This window comes from Chiloscyllium punctatum, chromosome 12, assembly GCF_047496795.1.
Source record: "Chiloscyllium punctatum isolate Juve2018m chromosome 12, sChiPun1.3, whole genome shotgun sequence".
In the NCBI taxonomy this organism is placed as follows: domain Eukaryota; kingdom Metazoa; phylum Chordata; class Chondrichthyes; order Orectolobiformes; family Hemiscylliidae; genus Chiloscyllium; species Chiloscyllium punctatum.
Window position 1 is genome coordinate 22,033,241 of NC_092750.1, and position 14,329 is coordinate 22,047,569.

At 43.1% G+C, this 14,329-nt stretch overlaps 1 protein-coding gene across 1 annotated transcript in view; it reads left to right on the forward strand.

The window, feature by feature from the left end:
- Positions 1–3,343: 3,343 nt before the first annotated feature.
- Positions 3,344–14,329, forward strand: part of LOC140483684 (inter-alpha-trypsin inhibitor heavy chain H3-like) — a 52,330-nt gene continuing 41,344 nt past the window's right edge. The window contains exons 1-3 of the mRNA XM_072582060.1: positions 3,344–3,719; positions 3,835–3,888; positions 11,245–11,274. Coding sequence (XP_072438161.1) covers positions 3,630–3,719; positions 3,835–3,888; positions 11,245–11,274 — 174 coding nt within the window. The 5' untranslated portion in view covers positions 3,344–3,629. The remainder of the gene's footprint in view (positions 3,720–3,834; positions 3,889–11,244; positions 11,275–14,329) is intronic.

Consider the following 14,329-nt stretch of genomic DNA (forward strand, 5'->3'; position numbering starts at 1 on the left):
GCAGGTGCTGGAAATCAGAGTCTACATTAGAGTGGTGCTGAAAAAGCACAGCTGGTCTGGCAGCATCCAAGGAGCAGGAAAATTAGCGTTTCGGGCAAAAGCCCTTCATCAGGAATCATGTCATAACTTGATGAAAAACAGTTAAATAATGAGATTCTTTTTCCTGGAGCACTCACTGAACCCTTTGAATGTAATATCTTCATAAACTTCCCCAAAATCATTTCACCTGTGTTAGGCTTTACAATACTTGCTCAGGAGATACTTTTATTTCCTTTAAGTCTCCCCATTAGATTAGATTACCTACTGTGTGGAAACAGGCCATTTGGCCCAACAAGTCCACACTGACTCTCTGAACAGCAACCCACCCCCCCTCCTGTACATTTATCCCTGACTAATACACCTAACACTATGGGCAATTTTGCATGGCCAATTCACCTGACTTGCACATCTTTGGACTGTGGGAGGTAACTCACACAGACATGGGGAGAATGTGCAAACTCCACACAGACAGTTGATCAAGGCTGGAATCAAATCCAAGTCTCTGACGCTGTGAGGAAACAGCACTAACCACTGAGCCACCATGCCACCCTATATACCCTGGTTCCTACACTGTAAATCTATTTGACTTTAATCTTTAAATGTGCCTCTATCCATACCTAATTTTATTCTTTGTATCTATATTTTACCTAATTTTATCTAATAATAGCATCATGTTTTTACTCAGTAACTTGTAACAATTTGTGGGTGGCATGGTGGTACAGTGGTTAGCACTGCTGCCTCACAGCACCAGAGACCCGGGTTCAATTCCCACCTCAGGCGACTGACTGTGTGGAGTTTGCACATTCTTCCAGTGCCTGTGTGGGTTTCCTCCCACAGTCCAAAGATGTACAGGTCAGGTGAATTGGCCATACTAAATTGCCTGTAGTGTTAGGTAAGGGGCAAATATTCAAAGTTTGGGAAAGATTTGTAGCTCGGGTGCTCATTGTTGTGGTTCTGTTCGCTGAGCTGGGAATTTGTCTTGCAAACGTTTCGTCCCCTGTCGAGGTGACATCCTCAGTGCTTGGGAGCCTCCAGGTCGATGTGTTTGTTGATAGAGTCTGTGGATAAGTGCCATGCCTCTAGGAATTCCCTGGCTGTTCTCTGTTTGGCTTGCCCTATAATGGTAGTGTTGTCCCAGTCGAATTCATGTTGCTTGTCATCTGTGTGTGTGACTACTAAGGATAGCTGGTCGTGTCGTTTCGAACACCAACTAGCCACGAAACGACACTACCATTATAGGGCAAGCCAAACAGAGAACAGCCAGGGAATTCCTAGAGGCATGGCACTCATCCACAGAGTCTATCAACAAACACATCGACCTGGACCCAATATACCGGCCACTACAGCGGACAGCTGGAACTGACAACCAGAAGCGGCAGAGACAGGCCACTATAAATGCCGGAGGAAACAGCACAGAAGCGCTTCACAGAAGGCTCCCAAGCACTGAGGATATCACCTAGACAGGGGACGAAACGTTTGCAAGACAAATTCCCAGCTCGGCGAACAGAACCACAACAAGGGGTAAATATAAATGTAGGGTTAGGGGTATGGGTGGGTTGCACTTCGGCGGGTCGATGTGGACTTGTTGGGCTGAAGGGCCTGTTTCCACACTGTAATGTAATCTAATCTAAATCTAATATTCATTTGTGGGAATTGTATATTGCTGGCTGGACCAGCCTTCCCTCCTTGCCCATGAAAAGGTGGTGATGAGCTACTTCTTCAACCACATCAGTCTGAATGAGGACTAGGAATTGACACAGGCTTGGAATTTTCCTGTGTATTGTATTGCCGACTGTACAATAAATTCACCTTTGATCTGGTTTGAAAATGAATCTCTGCTGAGAGTCAAGGGGGGCTAAATTAGCTATTTCATTATAGTACGCTGTCTATGCTACAGACATGCCTTGTGACTGTGACAGGCATAAATGCATTCAGAGAATTTTCCAGCTGTCATAATGTTCTTGCGCCAATCCAATGCTATTTTATGCAGGATATGAGGACATCTGCTTCACATTGCTATCCATGAAAGATTATTCATCCTGGCCTAATGAGGATTCAGCTGTACACGTCTGTCTGCACATTAGCCTTTTCCCTCACTTGACTGAATAAATCTTTTTGGGTAGAAAAGATTAAGGCATATGATAGTCATGTAGCATGATGCTCTGGAAGCTACATCAATTAAGTTTATAGCAACAGATGGTGCCTAACATATGATAGAGTTGCATTAATCGCTCACTTGCACCCAATATTAACAATCTAATATTGTAAGGAACAACAAAAAGTGATACGGCAACCAAGTTTGGTAGAACAAGGGTATCCAAACTCTAGACCCAAATTTCTTTAAACACCATTGTATTAGTCCAATTTGAATTTTATGAGGTTGAAGCCATGGATGGAGGTGGACAGAGTACCTCCAAGGTGATATTGTGCCCTAAACCAGAGCCCCGAAATATTGTCAACAGCTCGAAATGGGTGGTAAATAAAAACCAAAAGAACTGCAGATGCTGTAAAACAGAAACAAAAGCAGAAATTGCTGGAAAAGCTCAGCAGGTTTAGCACAACTGAACTTTTGAGGAACAGTCAAATCACCCGAAATGTTAACTCTGATTTACCTCCACAGGTGCCTTCAGAACTGCTGAGCTTTGAAGATAAATCAGAGATAGCGTTTCGGGTCAAGTGACCATTCCTCAGAAATTCAGATATGCCAGGCCTGCTGAATTTTCCAGCGATTTCTTATTTTGAATGCTATTATGTGGAATTTGGATTCTTGTTTTATTTTCTATTAAGCTTCCTATTTTCCTATGAACATAAAAATAAATTTCTTGGGTATCAACTGGTAAAAATTACAATTAATAATGTTTCTATAAGACGAAGCGTTAAAACTCACTATTGAGTATATGCACCACCTGGATGATAAAGTGGTATTTATTCGAAAAAACACAAATTGCTTGAATATTGTTCCTGTCACATTTGACGCCCTACCAGCCTCGTGTCAAGATGTGCACGCCCTCTCCCCTCTTCTCACCCCAGACCACACCCCGAAGGCCTCGCGCCATTTTTGATACAGGTGGTTGGCCGAGGGCGTCGCTGGTTGTTCCGCCAGGCATTGCATTGCTAGTACGCATGCCCGCAATGCTCGGTCCAGAACAGGATCTCCGCCCCTCAGCACAGCCCCGCCCCTTCCCGCCCAAATATGATCTCCGCCCCGCCCCCTTGCTGCATCAAGCGCGTGGCCCAGCCCACATACTGGCCCCGCCCACATACGGACCCCGCTCCCGCCTCCTATTCTGCCTTCCCCGCCCCCGACTCTGCTTCACCCAACCCATCTCCAGGAATGTGGTAAACAAGCTGGTTCTGAAGATCCACAAGCAAAGGTCGACTGAGCGATGTCAACTTGTGTATTCGGCAACAAAGATAATTCGCTCACTCCTGACCTCTACCTACAAACCAGACTGCGGTGTGTGTCTCAAAGGAAATCTTCGCTTTCAACAATTTCCCTGTGTAGGGAAATTAGGTGTAGGGTCAATTAACAGAATTCAGAATAAAACTTAGTTCCTCATCGTTCCATTGTCAGAATAGCATCGTACAAAATGAAAATAATGCTGCTCTTTCTTTTTTTGATTTCTATCCCTGCGTTAATATCCTCTGATTACATAATAATGGAATCATACCGGCAGAAGGTAATCATTTATTACGAGTTTCTAAATCCGTTAATTTACTGCTTAAATGTAACGCTTCGAAATATTTGTAATAACTTTCTTAATTCGCTGCTTAATTTTGTTTTGATTTGAACAGAGGCATGCGAACTCTTTGTCAAATGATCAGAAACCAGCCGGAAGAACCCTGAAGGTTGTCAACCATCCGTGCATGTAAAAAGAAATGTGCATTTAATCAGTTGCGAAATGTTAACTCAGTAAAATACAACGAGCATATACTTTACATCGAGCTTTTAAGAGTTATTCTCACCCACTGTGATTTACAAGCTTCACACGCTTTTACTGAAACTATGTTGTGACCAATGCAAATAACAAAGAAATAAAATGCTAAATGAAATCCCGGACTAGATTAAACCGAGAGCGATATAAATGAATCCTCGTTAGGTTTCAGTTATGTAACCACTGTCTTGAATCGAATTTGATTTAAGGTTGGGTACTACTTCTATTCGCTGAGAGTTGTTATGTACTCGATTGATCAGCTGTCAATGCATAGAGGTCGATCTTTCCACTAAAGGATGAATTATTATGGTGTCTCTGTTGCAGGTTTAACACTAAATGCTTTGATTATCAATTGTCCAAGATTAATTTGACAAAGGAGCATCAAGAAACTGATAATGGAATGTAAACTAGCATTCTCGTGTTTGGCCAAGTGTTTCATAAATGGATTTCATAGAAGGTTTCGCTCCTTGAACGTTAATAACTTTTCTCACGCGATTCTCTGCTGCTTTCCTCATTAATTATATATCCGGTCTCCAGAGTGTAGCTCAGCACAATCTTCTGGTCAGCAGTAGTATAACGGCTCATTGGTTCGAGGACCCTCTGGTGCTCAAATCATTGTCTGAACACCAACTGGGCAGTGTTTCAAACAATGCTAGCGACGAACTTCTGTTAACATGTTACTGTGCAATTTTCAACGATGTTGCTGAGAAAGAGAAGTTGGCCGCCTACGTTATCTACAGGGACCTGGAGATCCTGATGGGCAGGGTTTTTTTATTTCAAAAATATAGTTTATTCATAAAATTATTTGGATCTCTATATAATTGGTCATGCCATTCTTGTGCACACATTACATTGCTTTACACACAGACATTGAAATTTATTTTTCCTATATACAAGTCTGTACATTTACTGTCCAGCTCTTCTGCTGAGGCGTCAGCAGAGCCCAAATGACTGGGTGGGCCCTCTGTTCTTCTTTAGGCAGGCAGATGTTACACAGTGGTCTTTCCACACCGCGCCTTGGCGGCAGCTGCCCCGAGCTTCAGCACGTCGCTCAACACGTAGTACTGGACCTTGGAATGTGCCAGTCTGCAACACTCAGTCGATGTCAACTCCTTCAGCTGGAAGATCAACAGGTTTCGGACCGCCCAGAGAGTGTCCTTCACCGAGTTGATGATTCTCCAGGCACAGTTAAGGTTCGTCTCGGTGTGAGTCCCGGGGAACAGACCATAGAGCACGGAGTCCCGCGTCACGGCGCTGCTTGGGACAAACCTCAACAAACACCACTGCATTCCTCTCCAGATTTCTTCTGCATTGGCACATTCCAGAAGGAGGTGTGTGACGGTCTCGTTCCCCCCTGCAGCCACTTCAAGGGCAGTGTGCAGTGCAGCAGAGAGTCCAGGCGTGCATAAAGGATCCCACAGGCAGAGCCCTTCTCACTACCAGCCAAGCCATGTCTTGGTGCTTGATGGAAAGTTCTAGTGCTGAGGCATTCTGCCAAATGACTTTGACAGTCTGCTCAAGGAACCGCTCGACAGGATCCGCCCTCTCCTTTTCCCAAAGGGTCTCAAGGACACTGTGTGCTGACCACTTCCTGATGGACTTGTGGTCAAAGGTGTTTTTCTTCATAAACTTCTCCACGAAGGACAGGTAATACGGAACGGTCCAACTACTTGGAGCATTCTGCGGCAGCGAGGCCAGGCCCATCCTTCACAACACCAGGGACAGGTTTTTTTTTTATTTCAAAAATATACTTTATTCATAAATGATTTGATGGTCTGTACATTGGATCATGCCATACATATGTCCATATTTACAAACACAGATTCGACTTTATTCTTGTCCTTTACAATCCTGTGCATTTTTTCAATCTTGTATATATACATATATTTGGCTGAGGCATCAGCAGAGCCCAAAAAAACGTCTGTATGGGCCCCCTGTTCTTCTTTCGGCAGGCCGATCTTACACGGTGGTCTTTCCCCACCGCGCCTTGGCGGCAGCTGCCCCAAGCTTCAGCGCGTCCCTCAACACGTAGGCTTGGACCTTGGAATGTGCCAGTCTGCAACACTCGGTCGGGGTCAACTCCTTCAGCTGGAAGATCAACAGGTTTCGGACCGCCCAGAGAGCGTCCTTCACCGAGTTGATGATCCTCCAGGCGCAGTTAATGTTCGTCTCGGTGTGAGTCCCGGGGAACAGGCCGTAGAGCACGGAGTCCCGCGTCACGGCGCTGCTCGGGACGAACCTCGACAAGCACCACTGCATTCCTCTCCAGACTTCCTCTGCATAGGCACATTCCAGAAGGAGGTGTGTGACAGTCTCGTCCCCCCCGCAGCCACTTCGAGGGCAGTGTGCGGTGCGGCAGAGAGTCCGGGCGTGCATAAAGGATCTCACAGGCAGAGCCCTTCTCACCACCAGCCAAGCCACGTCTTGGTGCTTGTTGGAAAGTTCTGGCGATGAGGCATTCTGCCAAATGGCTTTGACAGTCTGCTCAGGGAACCGCTCGACAGGATCCGCCCTCTCCTTTTCCCGAAGGATCTCAAGGACGCTACGTGCTGACCACTTCCTGATGGACTTGTGGTCAAAGGTGTTTTTCCTCATAAATTTCTCCACGAAGGACAGGTGATACGGAACGGTCCAACTACTCGGAGCGTTCCGCGGCAGCGAGGCCAGGCCCATCCTTCGCAACACCGGGGACAGGTAGAACCTCAGTACGTAGTGACACTTGGTGTTTGCGTACCGGGGATCCACGCACAGCTTGATGCAGCCACACACAAAGGTGGCCATCAGGGTGAGGGTGGCATTGGGTGTGTGTTTTCCCCCGTTGCCCAGATCTTTATACATCGAGACCTGGTCCATCTTTGATCTCCATATAAAATGGAAGATGACCCAGGTGACTGCAGTGGCACAGGTTCTGGGAATAGGCCAGACCTGTGCCATGTATAACAGCAATGACAGTGCCTCACACCTGATGACCAGGTTTTGGTGGTGAAGAGGGTGGCCATCCAGGAAAGAGGAGACAATGGCACCGGATGCTGTCAGCCTAAACAGAATTAGCCATCTTGGTCAGTGTGATGTTTACAGTCTGGAGGAAGCTGCAGCAAGATGGCAACACAGTAAATGACTTTCTGCACTCCACAGGGGTAAGTACCATTTCCTCTCTCTTTTAACCTCACACCCATTCTACCTTGCTACTGTACCCACATCTATCAAGGCTTATGACTGTTACTATTGCATGCAACATCTTCCCTTTTTAGCTCTGACCCATTATATTGCTCCCAAACTATGAACCCTACCTTGCACTCTTTACTCCCTGACACTTCACCATCTTTTCTGCACTTGATTCACCATTAAGAACTCCACCAGTCACTTTTATCTCACTCAATCCTTCCTTTGTCTCATTGCAGGAGAAAAAGTCCATAACAGGGCTGAAAGCACCAAGACAGCCAGCTGACATTTGTCTCTTCACACCACACAAGGACAAAATCCATGACCTTATGGGAGAGGACCATGATCCAAACACTGAGGGCTCCAAGTACCTCACAACCAAGTAAGCTTCATTGTGCTACACTGTTATTTTTTCCTATTATCAGCGACTATGAACATAATATAACGATGCTCAAGACCATTCCTTTGGTGAAATTCATACTTTCTCGTGTCTTATACAGGCTTAGTAGCATCAGGACAGCCTCTGCCAGTATCCAACATCCCTTGTTGATTTCAGCTCTTCCTCCAGGTCTGAGGAAGAAGATGCAGTTCCCTCAGAGGACGTACCAGCAATACTGTCTTCGGCACCTTCTACCAACTCTGATTATTTCACCACGGTCGGTATTTAATCTGGAGTACACTTGGGAGCACATTCTGATGAGCACATGACTGTCAGAGAACAAAACACCCACTCAACGTCAGGCAATGTCACATCACATGTCAGCCATTAATAACTTCACTCAAATGCAAAGACAGACACAGAAGCAACAGGTAAATTTATTTGAGATCCTCAGTAAATTGGATCAAAAGATTGGAGGAGTCCACCAACATTGTCAGTTCTATGTTGGCTGCAGGACCCATATACCTGTCTCCATGGACAGTTCCAGACATCAGTTCTGGAAGTCACTGCGACACACAGAGATCAGCACAGAAGAGAAAAAAATTGAAGGGAATGCAACCCAGAATTCTCTACTCAGTACACTCCAGACATGCCCAACCCCTCATCTTCCACTCTACCTCCAGTCCTCAGTTCCAGGTAAGTTGAAATCAAGGATGGTAAAACCACTGGGCAGGACATTCTCTGCATATCTGGGCTCTCTAGCTGTACAAACCCTCAGGATCATCCACCAAATCTTCAAGGCCAACAGATTTCACTACAGTTGAAAAGAGTGGCACTAGAAAAGCACAGCAGGTCAGGCAGCATCCAAGGAGCAGGAGAATCGACATTTCGGGCATAATCTCTTTATCAGGAAGGGATTATGCCTGAAATGATGATTCTCCTGTTCCTCAGATGCTACCTGACCTACTGTGCTTTTCCAGTGCCACACTTTTCGACTCTGATCTCCAGCGTCTGCAGTTCTCACTTTCTCGTAGATTCCACTTGTGAGCAGGCAGCCTCCACCTAGCGGCACACACTGGGCCTGCACCAGACTTTTGAGGGCAGGTGGATGGCATGGGTGACACTTCATTGTAAATTAACTATCACATATTACAGTGTGGGGAGTTGGTAGCTTAGTGATAGTGTCACTGGACTAGTAATCCAGAGTCAGAGTTGAAAAGTGTGGCACTGGAAAAGCACAGCAGGTCAGGCAGCATCTGAGGAGCAGAAGAGTCGACATATCGGGCATAAGCCATTCAGTTCTATGTTGGCTGCAGAACCTTGAATAAAGTAAATCAGAGTGCAAGTTTAATGTTCTGGTGATTTAAACACTAATCCCATCATGGCAGCGGCCCACTGCAGACCGTGATGACAACCAGCAGTCAGGGCACATGAAGGACTGCTGCACTGGTCTGTTGTGGAGAGTCCTTGGAGAGAGACTGTGATATTTGTCATCTTAACTTTGCTTCTTGGTTTTCTGCTCTATGGTTCTACGGTATATCATTGTAATGTAACATTTTTTCTTCCTTTCTCTATTCTGTAACTAAGGATTGTACCTAGGTACTCTGTACCTAAGATAGCACCATGTGTTGGTGACTTTGTTGCACTAACTAATCTTGTCACTGAAGACACTGTACCTAGGTACCTTTGTACCTAAGATGGCATTGTAAGTGGCAATGTGTAAACTTTTCACTGTACTCATATGAGTACTGTACATGTAACAATAAAGCTAAATAATTACTTCATTCAGTTATTCATTCATTCATTAGTCTAATGATGGTCATGTAACCAATGTTGATGGTTATAAAAACCTATGGTTTGCTAATGTCCTTTTACAGAAGGAAATTTGCTATCCTTTTAATCTTTGATGGTTAGATTAGATTCCCTACAGTATGGTAACAGGCCCTTTGGCCCAACAAGTCAACACTGACCCTCCAAAGAGTAATCCATCCAGACCCATTCCACTAACCTATATTTACCCTTGACTAATGCACCTCACACTATGGGCAATTTAGCATGGCCAATTCACCGACCTGCACATCTTTGGATTGTGGGAGGAAACCAGAGCACCTGGAGGAAATTCACACAGACACTGGGAGAATCTTAAGTCTTTGGAACTCTCTTCCTGAGAGGGTGGTGAAAGGAAAACCCCAAAAATATTTAAGACAGAGGTGGATGGATTTACATTAAGCAAGAGATTGAAAGATTATTAGGGATAGGCAGGAATACTGATTGGAGTTGACAGTTGGATAAGCCATGATCTTATTGAAATACGGAGCAACCTCAAATGGCTGCTCCTTGTTTGTATTGCTGTGCTTGTTTTATATATAAATTTTAGCTATAGTATTTCATGTTGTTTAACAGAGTGAATAAAAAAATTGCTGAAATTCTGTTTCCAATTGTGCATAATCAAGAAAATGTGCAATTTAACCCGAACGTGTAGACAATTCAAGCAACTAGCAGGAAGTTTTTTGTGTGTTTAAATAAACAAGATTGTTTTCTTCTCCTGGATAAATGTATACTGCAAGCCTAATAAGAAAGACATCTTTTACTCCTGAAAGATAATTTAAGTGAATTAAGCACTGAAGCCATTTCAGGATTCTCTAGAAAGGATAGATTTTCTGCAGGTCACAAGGTTAGTTGCTTGTTCACTCACTACTAGAAGGTCGGTTTGGAGCATTAGTGAACTTAAAAGAAAACTAGCTTGAGACTTTACAATTTGACATTCCTCCAATTCTTTAAAATAGATGTTTTTGCTTTTAAATTGTTGCTACTGCTGTCTTACTGCAGACAGCATTTAAAGATCAAATGCTGACAAACAATGTTGCCACACCATATGGCTTCTCACTATACCACAATTTCCAAATTTGGTAATTGTCTTAGTTGATTAGTCACATCCTCATTTATTGTTTGAAGACATTCATCCTGAGACAATTAAGATAATCTTTGCTCCAAAAAAAATGCATTAAATTTGGGAATGTCATTTGATGGACTTGATATGTATGTTTCTTCACCTGGACTCTTTTGTCTCTGATAAAGTGAATCAGCTTTTGAATATACAGATCAGATCATCATCGAAGCACATTGACATTTCGTGTGAAAAGTGAACAATTTCAAATAGTGCACATTAAAATAAACTTTATGTATTAAATGTTAGCATTTGACATGCAATTATAGGAAATGATAGTTAAATCACAAAGAGTTGGAGAGAGGTCTGGGGTGTGTACTAGTATTTTATTAAAATGTCCAGAGATCCTATTTATTGTAATTTATAATGAACTGTTCCAAATCAATAAATGTGAAATATACTCTTTAACTGCAGTGGTGCATGAGCCTCTTATCCGTGATGTACTGTTAATTCATAAAGTTATAGAACTAAATGTGAGACTATAATATCTACTTATGTTTCTTATTTCACATTAATCAGGCTAAAACCTAGTTTCTTCACTAACAAAGTGCAAGAATTATGAATAAAGTCTTACAACACTCTGAGCATTTGTATCTAGATAGGTTGTGCATTGAATACTGTACTTCGGACTTTACAAAAAAGTACGTGCTTAATATTATATTTTTACATGTATTAAACATTAATTTTATGGAATATAACTTCATTTTAATGCTGCATTTTCTAGTATGTATAACAAGTGCATTTTATTACATGTATTGGTCCTTCTTCTTGGCTGAGAACAGAAAAGGAGCATTGAGGAACTTGCCAAAAATGTAAGTTTGATTTCTCTGGTATTATTTATTTCAATGCGTTTTTACTGCAATATGCTAGGTGAATAAATGTAAGTTTGCTCGCTGAGCTGGAAGATTTGGTTTCAGACATTTCATCACCATACTAGGTAATATCATCAGTGAGCCTCTGGTGAAGTACTGGTGTTAGTAACCTGCTTTCTATCTATGTGTTTAGGTTTCCTTAGGTTGGTGATGTCATTTGCTGTGGTGACATTCTTTGCTGTTCTTTTTCTCGGAGAATGGTAAATGGGGTCAAAGTCGATGTGTTTGTTGATAGAGTTCTGGTTGGAATGCCATGCTTCCAGGAATTATCGTGTGTGTCTCTGTTTGGCTTGTCTTAGGCTGGATGTGTTGCTCCAGTTGAAGTGGTGTTCTTCCTCATCTGTATGTAAGGATGCTAGTGAGAATGGGTCATATCTTTTTGTGGCTAGTTGATGTTCATATTTCCTGGTGGCTAGTTTTCTGCCTATTGTCCAATGTAGTGTTTGTTACAGTTTTTGCAAGGTATGTTGTAAATTACATTAGCTTTCCTTATTGTCTGTATGGGGTCTTTCCAGTTCATCAGATGCTATTTTAGTGTGTTTATGGGTTTGTGGGCTACCATGATGCCAAGAGGTCTGAGTAGTCTGGCAATCATTTCTGAGATGTCTTTAATGTACGGGAGAATGGGTAGGGTTACTGGACACTATTTTTCTGCTTGTTTGAGTTTGTTGCTGAGAAATCAGCGGACTGTGTTCATTGGGTACCCATTCTTTTTGAATGCACTGTATAGATGATTTCCACTGCTCTTCATAATTCCTCTGTGCTGCAGTGTGTCATGGCTCATTGAAATAATATTCTAATGTAGCTTTGTTTGTGGGTGTTGGGATGATTGCTTCTGTAGTTCAATACTTGGTCAGTATGTGTTGTTTTCCTGTAGATGCTGGTTTGAACTTCCCCATTGGCTGTTCATTCTACTGTGACATCTAGGAATGGCAGTTTGTTGCTGTTTTCCTCCTCTTTAGTGAATTCTTTGCCAGTAAGGATATTATTGATGATTGTGAAGGTTTCCTCTAATTTGTTTCATTTAGTGATGACAAACACTAAATGGGATGGTTGGCAAACCTGTTTGTTTGAGTCTCTACTAAGAACCCTGATATTGGAGATCCCATGAGTGTTCTGTGGGTTTGTCTGTAGGTTTTGTTATTGAAAGTGAAGTGGGTGATAAGTCATAGGTCCACTAACTTGACGATATTGTCCTTGCTGATGGAGTTGGTGGTGTTTGATGTATGTGTCTTTGGTTCTTCTAATAGTGTAGTCAGTGTTTTCTTGGCCAAGTTGATGTTGATGGATGTGAACAGGGCTGTTACATCAAAAGAGACTATTATTTCATCCTCTTCTACCTTTGTGTCTTTGACGGTGTTCAGTAATTCTTGGGTGGAGTGGATGGAGTGGTGTGAGTCTTCTACTAAGTGTTTTAGTCTTTGGTGTAGCTCCTTGGCCAATCTGTACATTGGTGTTACAGGTCTGGGTCTGAGGGGGCTTCTGGTTTGTGAATTTTGGGTAATACGAAGAGGCGTGGTATATTGGATCCATTTGGTTTCATTTTTTGAAAGTCTGATTTACTTAATTCTCCAGATTTCTGAAGTTCTTTGAGTAGGGCTGTGATTCGGTTCTCTAGTTGTGGGGTCAGGTCTGTTGCCACCTGTTGGTAAGTGTCAGTATCTGCAAACAATGCATTCGCTTTCTCAATGTAATCTGTTCAGTTTAAAATGACCGTCAGGTGTCCTTTGTCTGCAGGTAGGATCAAAATGATTTTATCTTTTTTGAGTCCTTCTATTGCTTTCCTTTCCTGTGTATTAGTTGTTTCCTTCCTTTTTCCTGCTTAATGTTGGTGTGATTGTCTGTCTAATGGTTTGCCAGGTTTCTTCTGTGAGTTTGTTCTCTTTCAGTGTTGTTTCTAATGTTGCTAAGAAATCTTTCTTGTCCGCATCGTGGAAGTTGTAATTTAATCCGCTTAGATTAGATTAGCTCACTTACAGTGTGGAAACAGGTCCTTCAACCCAACAAGTCCACACCGACCCGCTGAAGCGAAACCCACTCATACATTTACCCCTTCTCCTTACACTATCGGCAATTTAGCATGGCCAATTCACCTGACCTGCACATCTTTGGACCGTGGAAGGTAACCGGAGCACCCGGAGGAAACCCACGCAGACACGGGGAGAATGTGAAAACTCCACACAGTCAGTCGCCTGAGGCTGGAATTGACCCCGGGTCTGTGGTGTTGTGAGGCAGCACTGCTAACCACTGTGCCACCGTGCTGCCCACTGCCACTGTGCCACCCACTAAGATGGTTTTTTCCATGTTTGTTAAGTGTCGATCAAATAAATTTTTTATCCATGCTTCTGTGTTGTCTGTGTTGTTATTTTGTATGAGTTTGTCTCGTTTTTTCCTGCAGGTCTAGCTTTTTTTTCATTTTCTGTGTTTGTCTCTGTCTAATGTCTATGGCTTGTTGTACTGTGTCTGTCCATTCATGGTCTGTTGCGTTAGTGAGTAAAGTTTTTTTAGCACAAAATTTCCCAGTTGTATTTACAGAGTTTGTTGTGGGCATAATTAATCATTAGTCTAAGCATTCTACAGCTGTTTTGCTCTGCTATCTTTTCGGCTAGTGGAGTGCTGAGGGGAGGTTTGTATTTCAGACATTTGGGTAATGCCTGTTTCCTTAGGCGTTTTGTGCAGGAAGTGACTGCCACACTACTCAGACCTTCTTGGCATCATGGTAGCCCACAAAAACACTAAAATAGCAGCTGATGAACTGGAAAGACCCCATACAGACAATAAGGAAAGCCCTTGTCGTTTACAACATATCTTGCAAAAACTGTAACAAACACTACTGTGACAAACAGGCAGAAAACTAGCCACCAGGATACATGAACATCAACTAGCTGCAAAACGATATGACCCAGTCTTACTAGTATGCTTACATACAGATGAGGAAGGACACCACTTAGACTGGGACAACACATCCATCCTATGACAAGCCAAACAGAGACAT